Here is a 17,477-nt window from a genome sequence, read left to right as displayed (position 1 = left end):
TGTTTGCCTCATGTCCAGTTTGTGTCATGCTGGTCCACCGAACAAATCGGAGTCCCAGTACAAATTAGTAATTTTGTACATCAGAGTTTTATTGTTAACTTCTTTTGAATGAGATTTTAGATATTTTTTTTTTTTCCATTATTGATAACTGTTTCTCTAAAACCAAAAGAATTTGAAAAAGCTTGAATGAATAAAAAAGAAAAATTGATTAAATGGTGCTGAAACATTGCTTCTCTGACTTCTGTTGTGTTCAAGTTTATTATAAGGGTTTTTTTTTCCTTCTTGGACGATGAGCCTAAAAGCAAAACTTAGCTGGTTTTGCTTTTATTTAGATTGAATGCGGGTGGCTGATTCTAGTTCTTTAGTACTATGTATGGATTTCGTATTACTATCCCTCATAACAATAGTTATATATAAAAACAGATAATTCCTTTGAGTTACAGATTTTAGTAGCAGGGAAGTGCAGTTGGGTTGGAGTTTTATAAAGGTTTCATTATGTAATATGTTGTTTATTTATCTCCTTTTATGGACCTGGTGAAAGACTAAGTATTTGGGCTGTGTTGCCAGCTGCTAAAAAGATTGTACTTCCTAGAGTAAAGCTATTGTCACATGCAACTTCTATTCCACGTAGGGAAGCATTTGCAGTAGCATATATTAAACATTATAGAAAAACTGCTTGCTGTTGATAAGAGGTTTGTGGCACTTAGCTACGAAATGACTAATCCCTGAGGGAATTTCCCAGTAAATGCAACCTGTTGCACATTTTTTCCTCTTGGCACAGCAAAAGACACTACTGATGTATTTCCAAGGAAAAGGGACAACTAGAAAAGCTATTTCCAAGATTAAGTGCACTTTCTTTTCTTGAAAATGCAAAAGCAGATTTCCTTCAACAAACAGGTATTTTTGTGAAGTATAGTTGTAATTTCAGCATGCATTGTTATAACTGTTGCATGCCTCTGTTAGGGTTATACTTGCTCTGCAAGCATGTTAGAATCCATTTCTGTTGTTTCTGATTCTAAATGGGCATCACTTTGCAGTCAGAGCAGGTTGTAGTCCGTTGTAGTTCATAGGCAGATGTGATCAGAGGGATACTATGATCATAAAACTATTTTTAGTTTGGGACCATTTTCCCAATTGGTTATGACCAAAGCATCTGGTTAAGAGTTTGCTCCCAGTAGCCTGTGTCAGGGTTCTGGCTGAACAGTTTCTCTTGGTTTTGTGAAATTTGGATCTGTTATGTAGTGACTGTAATTCAAATTCAGTATCTAAAACACTTTACTGTAACAATATGCCAACTCATGTCCAGCTGTGGCTGAAGGGGAAGGGAAATAAAGTAAAAAGAGGAGAAATTACAGCAAGCATATGTGAGTTTACACTGCCATGACAAAGTTTGCAATGACAAAGCCCAAAGATTTACAGTCTTACTTTTTCCAAGGAGGTTGAGCGGTAACGCACTGTAGGAGTCAGACTGGATAACAAGGGTAAAGAAATTTGAACAGCTGGTAGAATTAAATTGTCACTGGAGAGCTCAGGAGTACTGGCATTTTGCAAGGAAACTTCTTGATCATAAAGTACGTAATTCTCAAGGGCTTGGGGATTTTCTTACTTTTCAGTTTTGATTTGGCTTTCATAAGTGTCCAGTCAAAATTAGCTGTGCTCTTTATATAGCAGCACTTGGTGAGTACACTTTTATTTTACAGGAATGAACTCAACTGTAAAGTGACCAACACACAGTGTAGGTTAATAACTTGTGCTTATGCCATACTGTTTTATTGAGCTTTAATGTTTAGGATAGTTGGTTTCAGATGCTTAGAACAATGGCAATTACTCATGAAGCTTTTTATATATTGACAAGAAAAATGCAGGGTTTGTGATACAACTGCTGATTTGCTCTGAAGGTTTGTAGTGTTACAGACCAGTATTTCTGTTCTATCTGTAGACAACTGCAACTATATGATTAATAGGAAAGGTGCCTCATATTATTTGGAACTGAGTGAAGAAGCAGGGAGAGAAACAGGAGACATTTTTATAGCATGCAAAAGCCTTTGAAAATTGCAAGCATGGGAAAAGCCTCAGCTGGTGCCAGGATAAGAAAATTCATTAAGGCAGTGGTTCGAGTCCCTAGGAAGCATGCTTCTTTAGTTCAGGTGCTCATAAAATAACATACTCATTAAATTTTCGTGTATCACCTTTCTTTGCTATCACCACCTGCTGAAATCAATGGCAAGACTCCAGTTAAATTTGATGAAAGCTGTTTTCAGCAAACACAACTGTTGTTTTTTCTTGTGGATTTGCTCAACTCATCTCAGGCAATGACCCAATAAATCAGATATTTGTTACTGAAACGGTTATTCCTTCTGTTTTAGGAAGACCAGAAGACACTGCACTGTTAAGAATAATTCCCTGGTGCTTACACTACTCACAGTTCATGTCCTGTGTAATTTTGTTTCTTTCAAAGACAGAAGCCTTAAAATGTTGTACTGTACAATAAATCTCCAAGTGTGTAAAACTGATGATATATAACAAAGGAAAAGAGCGTGTGAATGAAAGTTTAATGATACTATATTTTAAACAAGCTCTCAAGTTTAATATAAACGGATTTTTCTGGTTTTGAGCTTAATGTCTCCTCCATTTAGTTTGAATGAAGCATAAAGCGTGAATTAAAGGAGATTTAATCAATGTACGTTAGCCTCTGTATAAGATCTGGTTCTACTAGTAAGGAATACTCCTTGGTGTCTTTTTCCTCCTTAACGGGATCATAATTATTACTGTTTCCCTGTGGAAGAGAAAGCCTGTCTATGCATCCAAAATAATGGTCTTCCATAACCCAGTTTTTCCTACTTAATGGTATTTAGTTTTTCTGTTTCAAGCAGTTTTCAATCAGAAAACTACATTAGCAGCTATTCCGAGATCATTATTCTAATGGTTTCAATCCCAATTTCACTGAAGAGGACTTGCCTATTTGTCTGTAGTGAGAAACCCCTACTCCCAGTGTGTTTCACTAACATCTTCCTGTACCTGTCTCATAAATGGCTATGAAAAGCAAACAGTTGCAGTGAAAACGTCATCTTAAGTCTTCTGACTCAAGCATTTGCAATGCTGATGGTGTGGGGATGGGCTCTCTCCACCTCAACCAGTCGTTCCACTCCAGGGAAAGTTCAGCTGGTGCAGTGGGATGTGAACAGGGACCGTACGCTCAGCTGTCAACTGCTCTTCTGCAGTTGTGCAGTGTGTGCTGGGCAGAATGGAGTGTAACAACTGCCCTGCTAAATCTCAGCCAAGTTACTGTGACCCAGCTTCCTATACGGTAGTAGAGTTGCTGCAGTTGAAGCCCAAAGAGTAAGCTTCATGACTCTCCTGCGTATGTTTGAACCTGCAGTTCTTTGTATTAAACTTGTGTTTGAGTAACGCATGCGTTGGCAGTGAAAAACAATTTTTGTCTCTTCCAGTACTCAATCTGCAGTGAGCCTTTAATTGAATTATCCAACCCAGGTGCCAGTGGGTCCTTATTTTTTGTAACTAGTGATGACGAGTTCATCATCAAAACAGTTCAACACAAAGAAGCTGAGTTTCTTCAAAAGCTCTTGCCAGGTTATTATATGGTACGTAATTGAAGATTGTATTTTACCTGCATTTTTCCTGTTTTGTGTCACACTTCTGAAGATTCACTTTCATTTGTTGTCTTTTAATCTTTCATTGGCTTTATCCCTGTCTTTCATAATATTTTTGATGGTTTTTACCTGTCTTTCAACTTTGTACCCCACACACCGATCAGAAAGAATAGATTAAGAATATATTTAAGATAATAGCTGTTCTTTTAGCATTCAAGATGAAGCTGGATGTCATCTTCTGATTTGATACCAAACTTTGCTTCTAATAAGCTAGTGTCAAAAAAAGGTTTCTAAATTTCTAATTCAACTTCTTTTTCTCCATTTTGTGTTTGTCTACCCTCTGCATTTCACTCAGAGTGGACAAAGAAACTAGACCGGTCAGTTTCACTTTTGTTTCTGGACTACTGATTTCCATTTCTCATGTACTAAAACAATGATGTAAAAACTATTTTTATCCATATAATTTGTTCAAAACTTAATTTTTAAATGGAACTTTTTGAGGGCTAATGCTAAGTCGATGTTATTATTTTATGTGTGTCAGTCATCAGAAAGGGAAACCATTCATCCAAAGTAAGTAGAACTTAATTCTCTTTTCTTTTTTACAAAAGCCTCTCATACATATGAACAGAGATTCTTCTGAGTGGTATGCAGGACTTCAGATTATTAGGCCTGTGACTGACTTTTCTTTCTTTACTTTCTTAAGTAAACACTTGAAAAGTTACTGTCTCACTTGTACTAAAAATGAGGAATATTGTCATTATTACACCAAAGGAACATGGATTCACTGTTTAAAAAAAAATATACACTGACAGCATTAAAAAGAGCAATGGTGGCAGGTACTTTTTTGTTGTTGTTTCTAACCATGACAATTAGCTCAGTGTAAGTTTGAGTCATTACAAGAAAATATAAGGCCCCTTTGCTTTGTTTCTGTGAACTTTATTCTCACTGCTACCATATCCAAGGCTTTCCAAAGTGTAAAACTTTAATCACTGTGATTATTTCCTGTGAAATTGCTTTCTTCCCATAGTTGTATGTTGTGACTTAATAATTGTCTAAGACTTGAAGTAGTTTTTCCCCTTCTTGTTTTTTCATGCCAAAAACTGAGAGTAATTGTACTCAGAAGGAGAATTTTCTCTCTCACCTTTCTTATCCTCTCCTAGTTAATTTTTTTTTGCCTGTCGTGGAATTTGGATTATTTCACACTTTTCTGTTCTGATGATCAGTCATGGTTCTGTTATGACCTCATACTCCTATGGAGACAACATGGTCATTTGGCACTAACCCTCAGTGTTAGAAGCCTCATGGAGACAGAGGTTCTGTTTTCCAGAATCCAACTCAAGGTAGTGAGAACAACATTTGACCCAAACTCCTTCCAGCAAAGGTTGTTCAGGTCAGAATAAATAAATTAAATCTTTTGGATACTTTTAAGTTTGGCCTAGCCTGCACTTTCATGGTATGTGAGAAAGAGAAACCTGGCATAAATGCAGTTACTGCTCTGCTCTTGGCCTATATAAGTTCCTGGCAAAAAGGCAGTGTTTATGCTACCTTTCTGAAATACAGACCTACAAAGAAAATCAACTGGTCAAAGAAACTATACTGAATAGGAAAATAGGCACAGTCTTCTTGATGTTTGTTAATGTCCTTTGGCATTAAAAAAATCTTAAGCATGGAAGTTTATTGAAACTAGACATATTTAACAATATCTCTTTTGTTTTAGAATCTGAACCAGAATCCAAGGACGCTTCTACCCAAATTTTATGGGCTGTACTGCGTTCAGTCAGGAGGCATTAATATTAGAATTATTGTAATGAACAATGTTTTGCCACGAGCCTTGAAAATGCATTTCACATATGACTTGAAAGGTTCCACATACAAACGGAGAGCATCAAGAAAAGAGAGAGAGAAGTCCAACCCTACATTCAAAGACTTGGATTTTTTGCAAGACATGCATGAAGGGTTGTATTTTGGCTCTGAAACACACAGCGCACTAATGAAAACACTACAGCGGGATTGTCGAGTGAGTAAAAATTATTAACTCTTTAAAACTTCTGTGTTCACATCTGTTCTAGATTTACCTCAGCAAAACAGATGTGGCTGTGTATGTTGTTTAACCTCCATTCCTTTTCCATGCAATCTAATTAGGAAAAAACATGGCTGTCAAAGCAACGATGAAGCCTGTATTTTAGTTAACCTGTTGGGATCTGAGATCATAAGCTGTTGGGATCTGAGATCATAGGATCACAGAATGGAATATACTGAGCTGGAAGGGATCCACGATGGTCATCAAGTCCAACTCCTGACTCCACACAGCGCAATCTAAACATTAAACCATACATTTAAAAGTGTTGTCCAAATACTTCTTGAACACCAACAGGCTTGAGACCATGACCACTTCCCTGGGAAACTTGTTCCAGTGCTTGACCACCCTCTCACTGAAGAGCTTTTTCCTAATATCCAATCTGAACTTCCCTGATGCAGCTTTAAGCCATTCCATCGGATCCTACCACCAGGCACCAGAGATCAGCACCACCCTTTCTGGCCCTCTCGTGAGGAAGCTGTAGACACCAATGAGGTCACCCCACAGTCTCCTCTCTAAGCTGAACAAACCTGATATCCTTATCCTCTCTCACAAGTGATGCCCATCTTTGCCCTCCTTTGGACACATTCTAATATATTTATATCCTGCATATAATATATTTATAAACCTGCAAGCTCAAACCTGCTTGGGTGAGTCTGCTTCTTTGTCAGTTAACAAGAGCTGAGAATCTGAATGGGGGAGGCTTGTCTAGTGGCAGCAATCTTACTTCTGGAGCAAAATAATTTCTTCCGTAGCTGAAAGGTAGTGCTTAATGTCCACATAACATTTTCATGGCAGAGAAAGATACCTGCCATTGTCCTTTGAGAGGACCCTGGTGAATGAAATCAGTGTCTCTTGTGGACAGGGAGAATTGTTGTAAAATGCCAGCAAAGGTAAGAAAATATAAAGTAGGAAAAAGGAATTATCCAGGTCTTTCAAAGTTTCATAAGATTCACAGAGGTTGTGGAAAGAAAAGATTGGCTTTCTCTGAGGGTGTCAAACTAGGACAGAGGGGAATCCTAAGAGTTTCATAATAAAACAGCAGAATGGGTAGACTGAACTCATCACACAGAAGAGGCATCATGAACATCAGAGTTTGTTGTTCACTGCCACCTGTGGTGCAAGATGGAAAGTGTTGTTTTTGCACATGAATAGTACTTTTTGTTTAATTGTCACAGAAGTCTGCAATTCCTTGTGCTTGGTTTGTAAAGCTGGGTGACCTAATGTTCAGCTGCATATTCAGTGGGAGACATTTATCTAACACCACACATTGTTCTTTCTGTAGCCTCTTGCAGTGAGTGTTTCCTGAGCTCCTGCCAGGGGTGATAATGCAGAATGCATCAGTATGTCACATCTGGGGATTTGTGTTATAGTTTGAGAAACCCATAACAATTTATTGTCATTTAGACAATCATTAAATCACCCGATGACCCCTCCCCACCAACGTTAATAGCACTAAAGAACCAATATTGATCCTGATACCAATACAGAATATGCAAAAATTATACTCAGCCAATTATATCAGTAGAAAGCTGTGCAATCCCAGGCAGTGTACAGTAAACATGGAACACTGCGAGTACTATGGCTTCAGGAGGAAGGGAAGGCCTCAGGGGTCCAGCACCAGGGCAAGAAGTTCTCAGGATGGCAGCCATCAAGGGAGAGAGCACTTTGCAGCAAACATTCTAATTTATATTGAAAGTGACATTCATGGTGTGAAATAATCCTGTTGGCCAGCTTAGGTCAAGTGCCCAGGTCTCACTCCTCCTCATCTGTGCACCTGGCAAGCTCAAAGACACCTGGGTGAATATGAGCCAGCAGTGTGGCCAGGTGGCCAAGAAGGCCAATGGCATCCTGGCTTGTATCAGGACTAGTGCGGTGGGCAGGACTAGGGAAGTGATCATCCCCCTGTACTCGACACTGGTGATGCTGCATGTCAAGTACTGTGTTCAGTTTTTGGTCTCTCACTCCAAGAAAGACATTGAGGTCCTGGAGCATGTCCAGAGAAGGGCAGCAAAGCTGGTGAGGGGTCTGGAGAGCAAGTCGTGTGAGGAGCAGCTGAGGGAACTGGGGTTGTTTAGTCTGGAGAAGAGGAGGCTGAAGGGAGACCTTATCACTCTCTACAACTACCTGAAAGGAGGTTGTAGTGAGGTGGGGGTCAGTCTCTTCTCCCAAGTAACAAGTGACAGGATGAGAGGAAATGGCCTCAAGTTGCACCAGGGGAGGTTTAGATTGGATATTAGGAAGATGTTCTTCACTGAAAGGGTTGTCAAGCATTGGAACAGGCTGCTCAGGGAAGTGGTTGAGGCACGATCCTTGGAGCTATTTAAAAGATGGGTGGACATGGTACTTAGGGACATGGTTTAGTGGTGGACTTGGCAGTGTTTGGTTGAGCTTGGGCTTGATGATCTTAATGGTCCCTTCCAATGTAGACAATTCTATGATTCTGTTCTATGATCTACATGATGTACCTTCACAGACAGCTTTTCTAATTGGGCAGCAATATCTTGCCACAAGTCAGCAGCCCAAATGGGTTTACATCTGCGCTGCTGGTTGCTCTTCTTCCATGGCTTTAACTGTCCGCACAAGGCATGTGCCACCATCCATGAGTCAGTATAGAGATAAAGCACTGGCCACTTTTCTCACTCAGCAATATCTAAAGACAGCTGGATGTCTTTCACTTCTACAAACAGACTGGACTCACGCACTGCCTCAGCCACTTCCACGACTCATTGAGTAGGACTCCACACAGCATCTTTCCACCTTCGCTGGTCTCCTACAGTACAACAAGATCCATCAGTGAACAGTGCATGCATATAGCCTCTCATTTGCTGATAATTGATTATAAGGTGGGGCCTCCTCAGCACACACCACCCTCTCCTCTGGGGACCCTCCAAAATCCATGCCTTGCGGCCAATCCACGATCACATCCAAAATTCCTGGACACTTAGGGTTCTCTGTTTGAGCTTACTGAGTAATTAGTGCTACCCACTTACTTTACGTTGTAAATCAGGCTCCAAAGCCATCTGTGCCTTCTGGGGGACTGTCTACTGGAAACTAGAGTAGCACTTCTTCTGAAAGAACCCCCACTTGGGGGTGTTTTACTTCGCAACTCACATATGCATGTCGGTAAAGCCGAATTAGGTTTTCCATCCCAGTTCCTCATGTTTTCCCCCAAGTCACGCAGGGTAGCCCACAGAATGTGTAGCGGTGTGTATTGTTTCTCTCAAATACATTTTTTAGGAAAGCATTTTTCCGTAATGGCTGAAACACTGGTCGGTACAGGTTGGGACTCCACACTAGTCGGTCTTTTACCATTAATAACGCAATGGCAGCTCTCCTTTGTGCCCTTTACATCCCTTGCAAGTCTCAACTCTATCTGAGCTTTGGCTTCTTTGACAATAATTGCCATCCTTACATGCCCAGGCAATGTTTCTCAATTCCTGCTTTGTGGCTTGTCTGTCCTTCCCCACTCTGTATGCGGCCTTTTCACATTCAAGCTCTGCTGTGGCTTTCTTGCTTAGCTGAGCTGGCCTCCTGATACATCTCATCAGCTGCCACAGAGCTCCCTCCCCAGGGAAAAGTAGAATAGAATAGAATCACGGAATCATTTATGTTGGAGAAGACCTTTAAGATCATCGAGTCCAACCATTAACATAGCACTGCCGAGTCCACCACTAACTGATATCCTTCACCACATCTACATGTCTTTTAAATACCTCCAGGGATGGTGCCTCAACCACTTCCCTGGGCAGCCTGTTCCAATGCTTGACAACCCTTTCAGTGAAGAAATTTTTCCTAATATCCATTCTAAACCTCCCCTGGTGCAACTTGAGGCCATTTCCTCTCATCCTGTCACTTGTTACTTGGGAGAAGAGACTGACCCCCACCTCACTACAACCTCCTTTCAGGTAGTTGTAGAGAGTGATAAGGTCTCCCTTCAGCCTCCTCTTCTCCAGACTAAACAACCCCAGTTCCCTCAGCTGCTCCTCACATGACTTGCTCTCCAGACCCCTCACCAGCTTTGTTGCTCATCTCTGGACACACTCCAGGACCTCCATGTCTTTCTTGGGAGTGAGGGGCCCAAAACTGAACACAGTATTCAAGATGTGGTCTCACCAGTGACAATCACCTCCCTAGTCCTGGTGGCCACACTGTTTCTGATACAGGCCAGGATGCTCTTGACCTTCTTGGCCACCTGAGCACACTGCTGGCTCATATTCAGCCGCCTGTCAACGAACACCCCCAGGTCCTTTTCTGCCGAGCAGCTTTCCAACCACTCTTCCCCAAACCTGTAGCGCTGCATGGGGTTGCTGTGACCCAAGTGCAGGACCTGGCACTTGGCTTTATTGAACCTCATACCAGTGGCCTCAACCCATCAGTCGAGGCCCCTCTGTAGAGCCTTCCTACCCTCAAGCAGATGAACACTCCCACCCAACTTGGTCTCGTCTGCAAACTTACTGAGGGTGCACTTGGTCCCCTCATCCAGATCATTGATAAAGATATTAAATAGAACTTGCCCCAATACTGTGCTCTGGGGCACACCGCTTGTGACTGGCCACCAACTGGATTTAACTCCATTCACCACCACTCTTTGGCCCGTCCATTCAGTCAGTTTTTCACCCAGAGAAGCGTATGCCCTTCAAGCCATGGGCAGCCAGTTTCTCTAGGAGTCTGCTGAGCAAAATGCTATCAAAGGCTTTACTAAAGTCCAGGTAAACAACATCCACATTCACTTTCCCTCATTCACTAAGTGGGTCACTTTGTCATAGAAGGAGATCAGGTTAGTCAAGCAGGACCTGCCTTTCATGAAGCTATGCTAACTGGTCCTGATCACCTGGTTGTCCTGTATGTGCTGTGTGATGTCATTCAAGATGATTTGCGCCATAACCTTCCCCGGCACTGAGGTCACACTGACAGATGGGCCTTTAGTTCCCTGATCCTCCTTCTGGGCCTTCTTCTAGATGGGTGTCACGCTTGCTAACCTCCGATCAACTGGAACCTCCCCAGAAAGGGAAGCAGCGGTGGGTTATGGCAGGGGGGGGGGCACTCCTGGAGTATCAGTTCTTGTCTGTCACACCTTCCTGCAGGCCTAATGAGGAGATGCATGCTCTACTTGTTTAGAGGGTGGACCGGACTGACTTGTGGCGGTCTGTCACGGGCTGGTGCCTCCCGTAGCCACTCCAGATTTTCTACTTTAGGACAGGTACAGGAACACTGCATGGAATCATAGAATCATAGAATTGTTGAGGTTGGAAGGGACCTTTATGATCATCAAGTCCAACCATTAATCTAACCTGACAAAACCACTTCTAAACCATGTCCCCAAGTATCACGGACTGATAGCTTTCTCCAGTTTCTGTGTCCCCTGCTTGTTATGTTCACAGTCAAGGTGACAGCATCTGAAATCTCTGCTCACAGATTATTTTGCACTTTTTGCACCTCAGCTAAACAAAGGAGCGTAACATGACAGTGTTCCTAAAGATGTGCTATTCCTGAGTTTATCATACATACAATGCACACAATTGAAAATTTGAACTGTCTTTCAAATTCCAGACTATTGGTGAGACTTATTATAGCTATCCTTGCTAGGAGGGCACTATCATAGTTACGAGGACAGACGGATGGACAGGGGATACACTGCAGACAAACAGTACTAAAATAAATAATTTCACTTGCCTGAATAGCTTTCCTAATTATCTTTGCTTTGAAACCTTATGCACTTCAGAGTGCTTTAATTTGTAAAGCCAATATGCCTGTATTTTGTATAATGGTTAAATACAAGTAACATTAGCACAACTCTGTATGAGAAAAACTAGAAGTGAATTAATAGTAATGTTCTATTTTTCATAGTTGATATGGAATCAAAGTAAAGCTAGGCATCCATTATTACTTACTTGATTTTTACTGGAGCTTCTAAGCAGTTTAATAAATACAAATTACCTCTGTTCTGGGCAGAAAGCATGGGGAAGACACCTGTTCTTTGGTACAAGGAATTTACAGTCCAAACACACAAGTAACAAAGTTTGTCTTCTGATCATCCCGTGTTAAAAATGAAGATAGCATTTTATAGAAGTACATGTCAAAAATTACTGTGGGAAGGTGCACTAGCACATATCATCAGAATATGGTCCAGTTGTTTAATTATAAAAACACTGTTAATATATTCACTGTAATCCCTTTAAGTACAGAAGAACCAGTTACTGTTTATTAAAAGAAGACAAAAAAAAAAGGAAGTCCCTTTTAAAACTGAGAATGTCATGGTTATACATAGATATTTTTCTACAAACTGTTTCTCGTCTAATTACCTAACAAAGCATGTTAATATAACTGGAAAAAAGAAACATGAATTTCAAGACAATAGATAATCACAGGATTCTGTATTTGTAAATCTTTGCTTCACACGCTTATACAGATACAGTATGTTCTTGAATGTCAACTAGTCATATGCAGGAATTTGGGGTATTCTGCTAAAAATAGCCTGGTTGTGTTTTTCCCTTTCCATCTGCTGCTGATTCCAAGAGAAAAGAAAATTGAAAAGGGCTAAAAGGGGGAGTGCATGTGCATGCAGTTATTAACTGGGCAAATGGAAAAAAAAATTACTAAGTGTTGTTCCTCTTGCTCTTTATTTTGCCGTTAATGTCTATTTAGTCGTGTCTTTTTGTCAATCAGTGGTCAATTCACAGTATTTCTCCTCTTGCATTATGCTTTTTCATGTATATAAATATTGGAAATTAAAAAACTGTCTATGCAAATCAAGCAGTATTTATTTATCCTGAAATCTGGGATAAAATTCCCTAGGGAAATTGCAAAGGCATGATATTCCAAAAACTGAAGTTAAGATTTATTCCCCAAATATTTAAAAAAAGTGGGGGAGAAGTGAGCCAGAGCTTATACAGGCACTAGTGATTTTCATTTGTTACTAAAGGATGACTTTTTTCTTAATGAAGCATATTTAAGAGCTGGCCTATAGACTCAAAACTCGTTCTTCTTAGTTAACTTGGTGACCTTAGGGATCCTGTGACACCTGTCATATTTAAAACTATTAACAAATGTTGTTTTACACAAACAGACAAGGCAAGTCGCTGTAAAACTAGGAATTTTTGCCTTGCAGTAACTAACTAGATTTTCTTTCTTAATAGGAAGAGTATTTTTCAAGCTATCAGTTGAAGTGCTAATGACCTATAAGTAGGCAACGTATGCATGTTTTCTGATTTCTTGCTGGGGATATCTCTTCCAAATTCACAAAGGTGGAAAAATAAGTTTCTTCTTCTCTCTGTAAATATAGCTGTTACTAAGAAGTGAGATTCAAATCACCTTTACTGTTTCCTTCTTCGCTTCTTTCCTTAAGACGTGTCTTACTGCAGATGAGGAAACCAAAACTTTTCCTGACAGATGAAGATTGATTCAGTGTTGTTCCCTCTGTGGCAGAAGACTTAATTTTTATAGTGTATTTTTGCATTAGAAAATTAGGAGAATGATTAGATGGAATGATTAGATAGGAATACTCTCAGGATTATTTAGCTAATATCTCTACACTATCTGTATGATTAAAGTTTCTGAACACCATTTTTTATCTGGTGGTCAGACTAGGAATTCAGGTCATGGGGGTTTTTTTCTTTCTCATTGCTTAAAGTTTTTCGAGACATGAAGGACAAAATGCATTACTGCTAAGACTTCTAAGTAGAATTAGAAACCAAACAACAATATTCAGCTTTTTGTATTATGGGATTTCCTTTCTGATAATTTTAAATGGAAATTGAGCCTATTTATTCAAAGGTTGCACTTTTCCAGAATTATTTTTATTTAGTTTGATGCAATACTGTTATGGTTTCTACTTTGCTTTTTTCCTTTTTCAGACATTCAGTTTCAATGGTTGGAAATAATCCCGTTGCTGGAAAAGCAAAAGGCATAGTTTGTTAGGGGTGCTCTCACATCTATAAGAATTTCATGCAAGTGTTTAGGAATGTTCTAAACAAACGTGTGTGTTTACCCGTTTTGCATTTGTAAGTTAACATTAGAATAATAAATATATTGATACCTGTATTGGAAAATGTCTTTTACCGAAGCAATGACAATTAATCCAATTGTGGTCATGGGGTTTTTAAGAACAACAAAATAATTTCAAGATGTTTTTACTAGTGGGAATTGAATGACATTTTAGAGTCTGCAGTGTTCCTTTACTATATTAGCAAAGAACTTTATGGACTTTTCTAAGGAAATCACATTTTTTAAATCACAATTTTAAACTGACTAACAAAAAAGCCTGCAAAGACAAGGAAATTCAAAGTTGAAGACAAAGAGGGTCACATCTCATAAGTTTCAGGTCTGTGTATTATTGTCATCACTGCTGGTTTAACCATTTGCTGCAGAAGTCTCAAGCTTTATGGCATTAACACATACCTGTTTTGTGCTGAAGCAACTGTGACAGTGACCTTGTATGATCAAATTTATTCACTGTATTTTTCAAAACCTTTAGTACTGGGGGGTTTTGTTGGTTTTCCTGTCTTTTTCCTACCTCAAAGAGTCTACACAGATTATTCTTTAACCGATACAATTTCAGTGACCCATTCTACAGCACGTCCTTACAAACAGTAGCATTGGCACAACTTGAAGGAGTATTGAACTGCAGTATAGGGCAGAAATAATAGGTGGTATGGCATGGAGGTGGAGAATGTGCTAATCTTAGATGAAGGCTCTCTTTGTCAGAAATGGTAGTTTGAGGAAAATGGACATGGAACGATAATGCAGATCTCGTGTATCTTTATGTTTTCACTCCTGTAGTATCAATTGAAATTGCAATTTCTCTTTACTTCTACTTTGGAAATCAGAAACCAGATTGTAATTTTTAGGAGTGTTAGTTAACAACATCTTTCAAGTATTCTGTTGAAATGGGAAGTGACTCCACTTATGCTTTGAGGGGGGAGGGGTTGGTGATTTATTTTCTTGGGATGGATTGTTTCTAACCAGACCCATCACTAGGCATTTGATATGTGTGCACTTGTTTATAAGGAATTCTTGTTTTGTGACATATTCCTTTATTTTGTGGAATTTTTATATATCTCCTTAAGTTGCAAGAGTAATTACTGATTCAGTGTCAAATCAGTCTTCTTTCTGTTATGTTAGTTCCTATGTCCCTTTTCCAAAACGCTTGCAGGAGAGGAAATGTTTGGTTGCACGGTTATGCTTTTAAGTTTTTGCTTTTCATAAACTTTTGAAACTGTCTATTTTTTTTGAGTAGCGTTTTCCTTGATTTGTTTGTGAAAATGACCTGCTGACTTGAGTTGTTTTGCATGGTTAGCAACGCGAATGTAGATTTCTTTGTCAGACAGTACACAGCTTGGGCTGACTGCATCTAAAATAAAAATGAAATTCCATGGCAGGAATACTTGCTTTGCTGTATTAGTCACTGCCTGAGATAGTTGAGTGTAACCATTGCTAAGATGATTCACAGAACGCTTTAACATCTGATGAGCTCAGAGAAAAGAAAATCTGATTCAGGGAATTATTTTCCATGTTCCAAAACAACGTATTTTGTGCTGCCATTTCACTGGGGTTTTTATATGGTATGAAAGCAAAATATTGCTTAAGGCTAGAAGGGGTTGAGTGATGCTTGCCATCTGGAAGTTGTCAGAGCAGCTACAGCCAGCCTTGGTGAACAAGTGACAACATCATGTTGACAGAAACTGTGTAGCTAGTGGAAAAAGACATATACAAATACAAATGGGATGAACAATTTAATGTCAAGTTAATGAACTGAACATTCACTTGTCATTATCAAATACAACACTTAATCACACTGCATACTAACAAATAAGATGTCTTGCTGAAACCTCTCAGTGCCATTTTGCAGCAACGTGCATTTCAGAGTGGTTACATGAGTAAAGATTTGGTTTCTCTCACTTTAACTACAGGAGGAGTGTATTTCTGGGAGTTAATGTCAATTTCTAGTGATCTCTCGTGGATTACATCAGGTGTTTTACAGGGCTTTCTCTTTTTGCTATGAATGTAGCCCTTTAATACTGTGACTTGTTTAAGTCTTTTTTTCATTAGATTAGGATCTCTTTTTGGTACTTTCGCAGCAAAAACTTGCTGCTGCTTCTCAAAAGCAGTTCATCTAAAATCATCAAAGCTGCTTGCAAGCAACCCTCGACCCAGGAAAAGGCTTAAGCCTTTATGTGTTCTCAGTAGGATGCTGCATGTTCAGAAATAGCTTGGTGTGCTACATTCTGTAACTTTTCCGTGGTAAAACAGATTAATTTGTACAACTATGTGCACAAAATGTTACTTACACATTTACATTTAAAAATGATCGTGATTTTCTTTTTTAAATATTAACAATGATACATATGTGAGAACCCTTCAGATATATTCACCTGGAATTCCCACTGACTGAAGTAGAATTTCTGTCTTAATGCAGACTGAAGAGTTTGACATGGAGTAAGTTTTTTGTTGAATGCTAATGTTTGAGATTCTTCCTGGTTATTCTGGTTAATTATTTCTTACCAGAATTTTCCTTAGAAACAAACAGGGGAGTAAAACAGGGTTAGATCTGATCAAAAGAGGTGCATTTGCATAAGGAGTGGCTGGTTTGGTTATCAAATTTCTAAGGGAGGTAATCAGAAATGTATATCAAACCAGTAGGCAGTCAGAGGGGCAGATCGTATTATGATATCCTGAAGACATTTTGTAGACTGGACAATCCTGCCTCTGGGTAGGACCATGAATAGGGTGTCCAGGGGACAAGGGCTAAGAGTTCATACGCTGTGAGCTGTTTGTAAGAACATGTACTGCAGTTAATCCATTGGTTGTGCAGGTGTTTCTATTTCATAATGAGCAGGAATAACAAAATAGCTACTTGTTTTTATGATGTTTTTCAATAATCCTAGAACAAAGTCATAAATAGTCAGAGAGATTTTAAATCCATTGTGTAATACAAGTAGTGTGGATTTAAGTGACAGGGGTGAATTGATGCAGTCAGATGAATTTTATCACATAAGAGGTCCCTGTGGAAGAAGAAACAGCACATTATATCACGGCCTTCCATGAGGCTACATCCAGTCCTAGATGTAGGTTATGTAATTAGCGCAGTTAAATCATAATGTGTCTAATGTAATCTAATTCAAAAGGCAGTAAAGAATAGGTTGAAGGCAGAACTGTCAGCAGTTATGTTTATAACTGTAAAATAAAAGTGGCAATGCTTTTTCCAAGCCTGAATATCTGCTTTAATCTGGCTTGGCATAAACAGCATTGCTAGCTGTACTACTAAGGTAAGTATTTTTATAGAGGATGAATTGGGTTTGGGGTTTTTTTTCAGCTACCCAGAATACTTTCAGTATTTGGCAGCAAACATCCACTGACTACGTATTTTTAATGAATACATTATATAGAAATTTCTTTTTGAGAAAGTCTGATGAAAGGGTAGCAGTAAGCAAGCAGTAAGGAAAATTCTAGAACTTATTTAGCACTAAGAGTCTGTCCTTTTGTACCCGTTAGCTGCACTATTTTTGCAATTCATGATTGTAAACCAGGAAGTTACTAGCCACCAACGTTCCCACGCAATACACAGTAAAATTTCATTATCTTGTTGTATAGTAATTTAGAATATTCTTTCTTGTTGTATCCTGAAACTCTGTGAGTTCTGTCAACAGAGGATGTTGCGGAGTACTGAGGGCCATATGTTAGCAGCCTTTTTCTTCTTCCATTTTAAATAACCCACCCCTGTGCAGGATTACTCTGAGCAAAATCAAACCTACCATGTCTTCTAAACTCCTCCTTTGTGTCTGGAAATC

General features: G+C 39.3%; 1 protein-coding gene across 1 annotated transcript in view; it reads left to right on the top strand.

Annotated features, from left to right (window-relative positions):
• Window positions 1–17,477, top strand: part of PIP5K1B (phosphatidylinositol-4-phosphate 5-kinase, type I, beta) — a 77,304-nt gene that overhangs the window by 26,347 nt on the left and 33,480 nt on the right. The window contains exons 4-5 of the mRNA XM_009887713.1: window positions 3,450–3,602; window positions 5,329–5,628. Coding sequence (XP_009886015.1) covers window positions 3,450–3,602; window positions 5,329–5,628 — 453 coding nt within the window. The remainder of the gene's footprint in view (window positions 1–3,449; window positions 3,603–5,328; window positions 5,629–17,477) is intronic.

Source organism: Charadrius vociferus, unplaced genomic scaffold, assembly GCF_000708025.1.
Source record: "Charadrius vociferus isolate BGI_N301 unplaced genomic scaffold, ASM70802v2 scaffold286, whole genome shotgun sequence".
Lineage (NCBI taxonomy): Eukaryota > Metazoa > Chordata > Aves > Charadriiformes > Charadriidae > Charadrius > Charadrius vociferus.
Note: the sequence above shows the minus strand (reverse complement) of the source record. Positions and strands in the feature narration are given on the sequence as shown.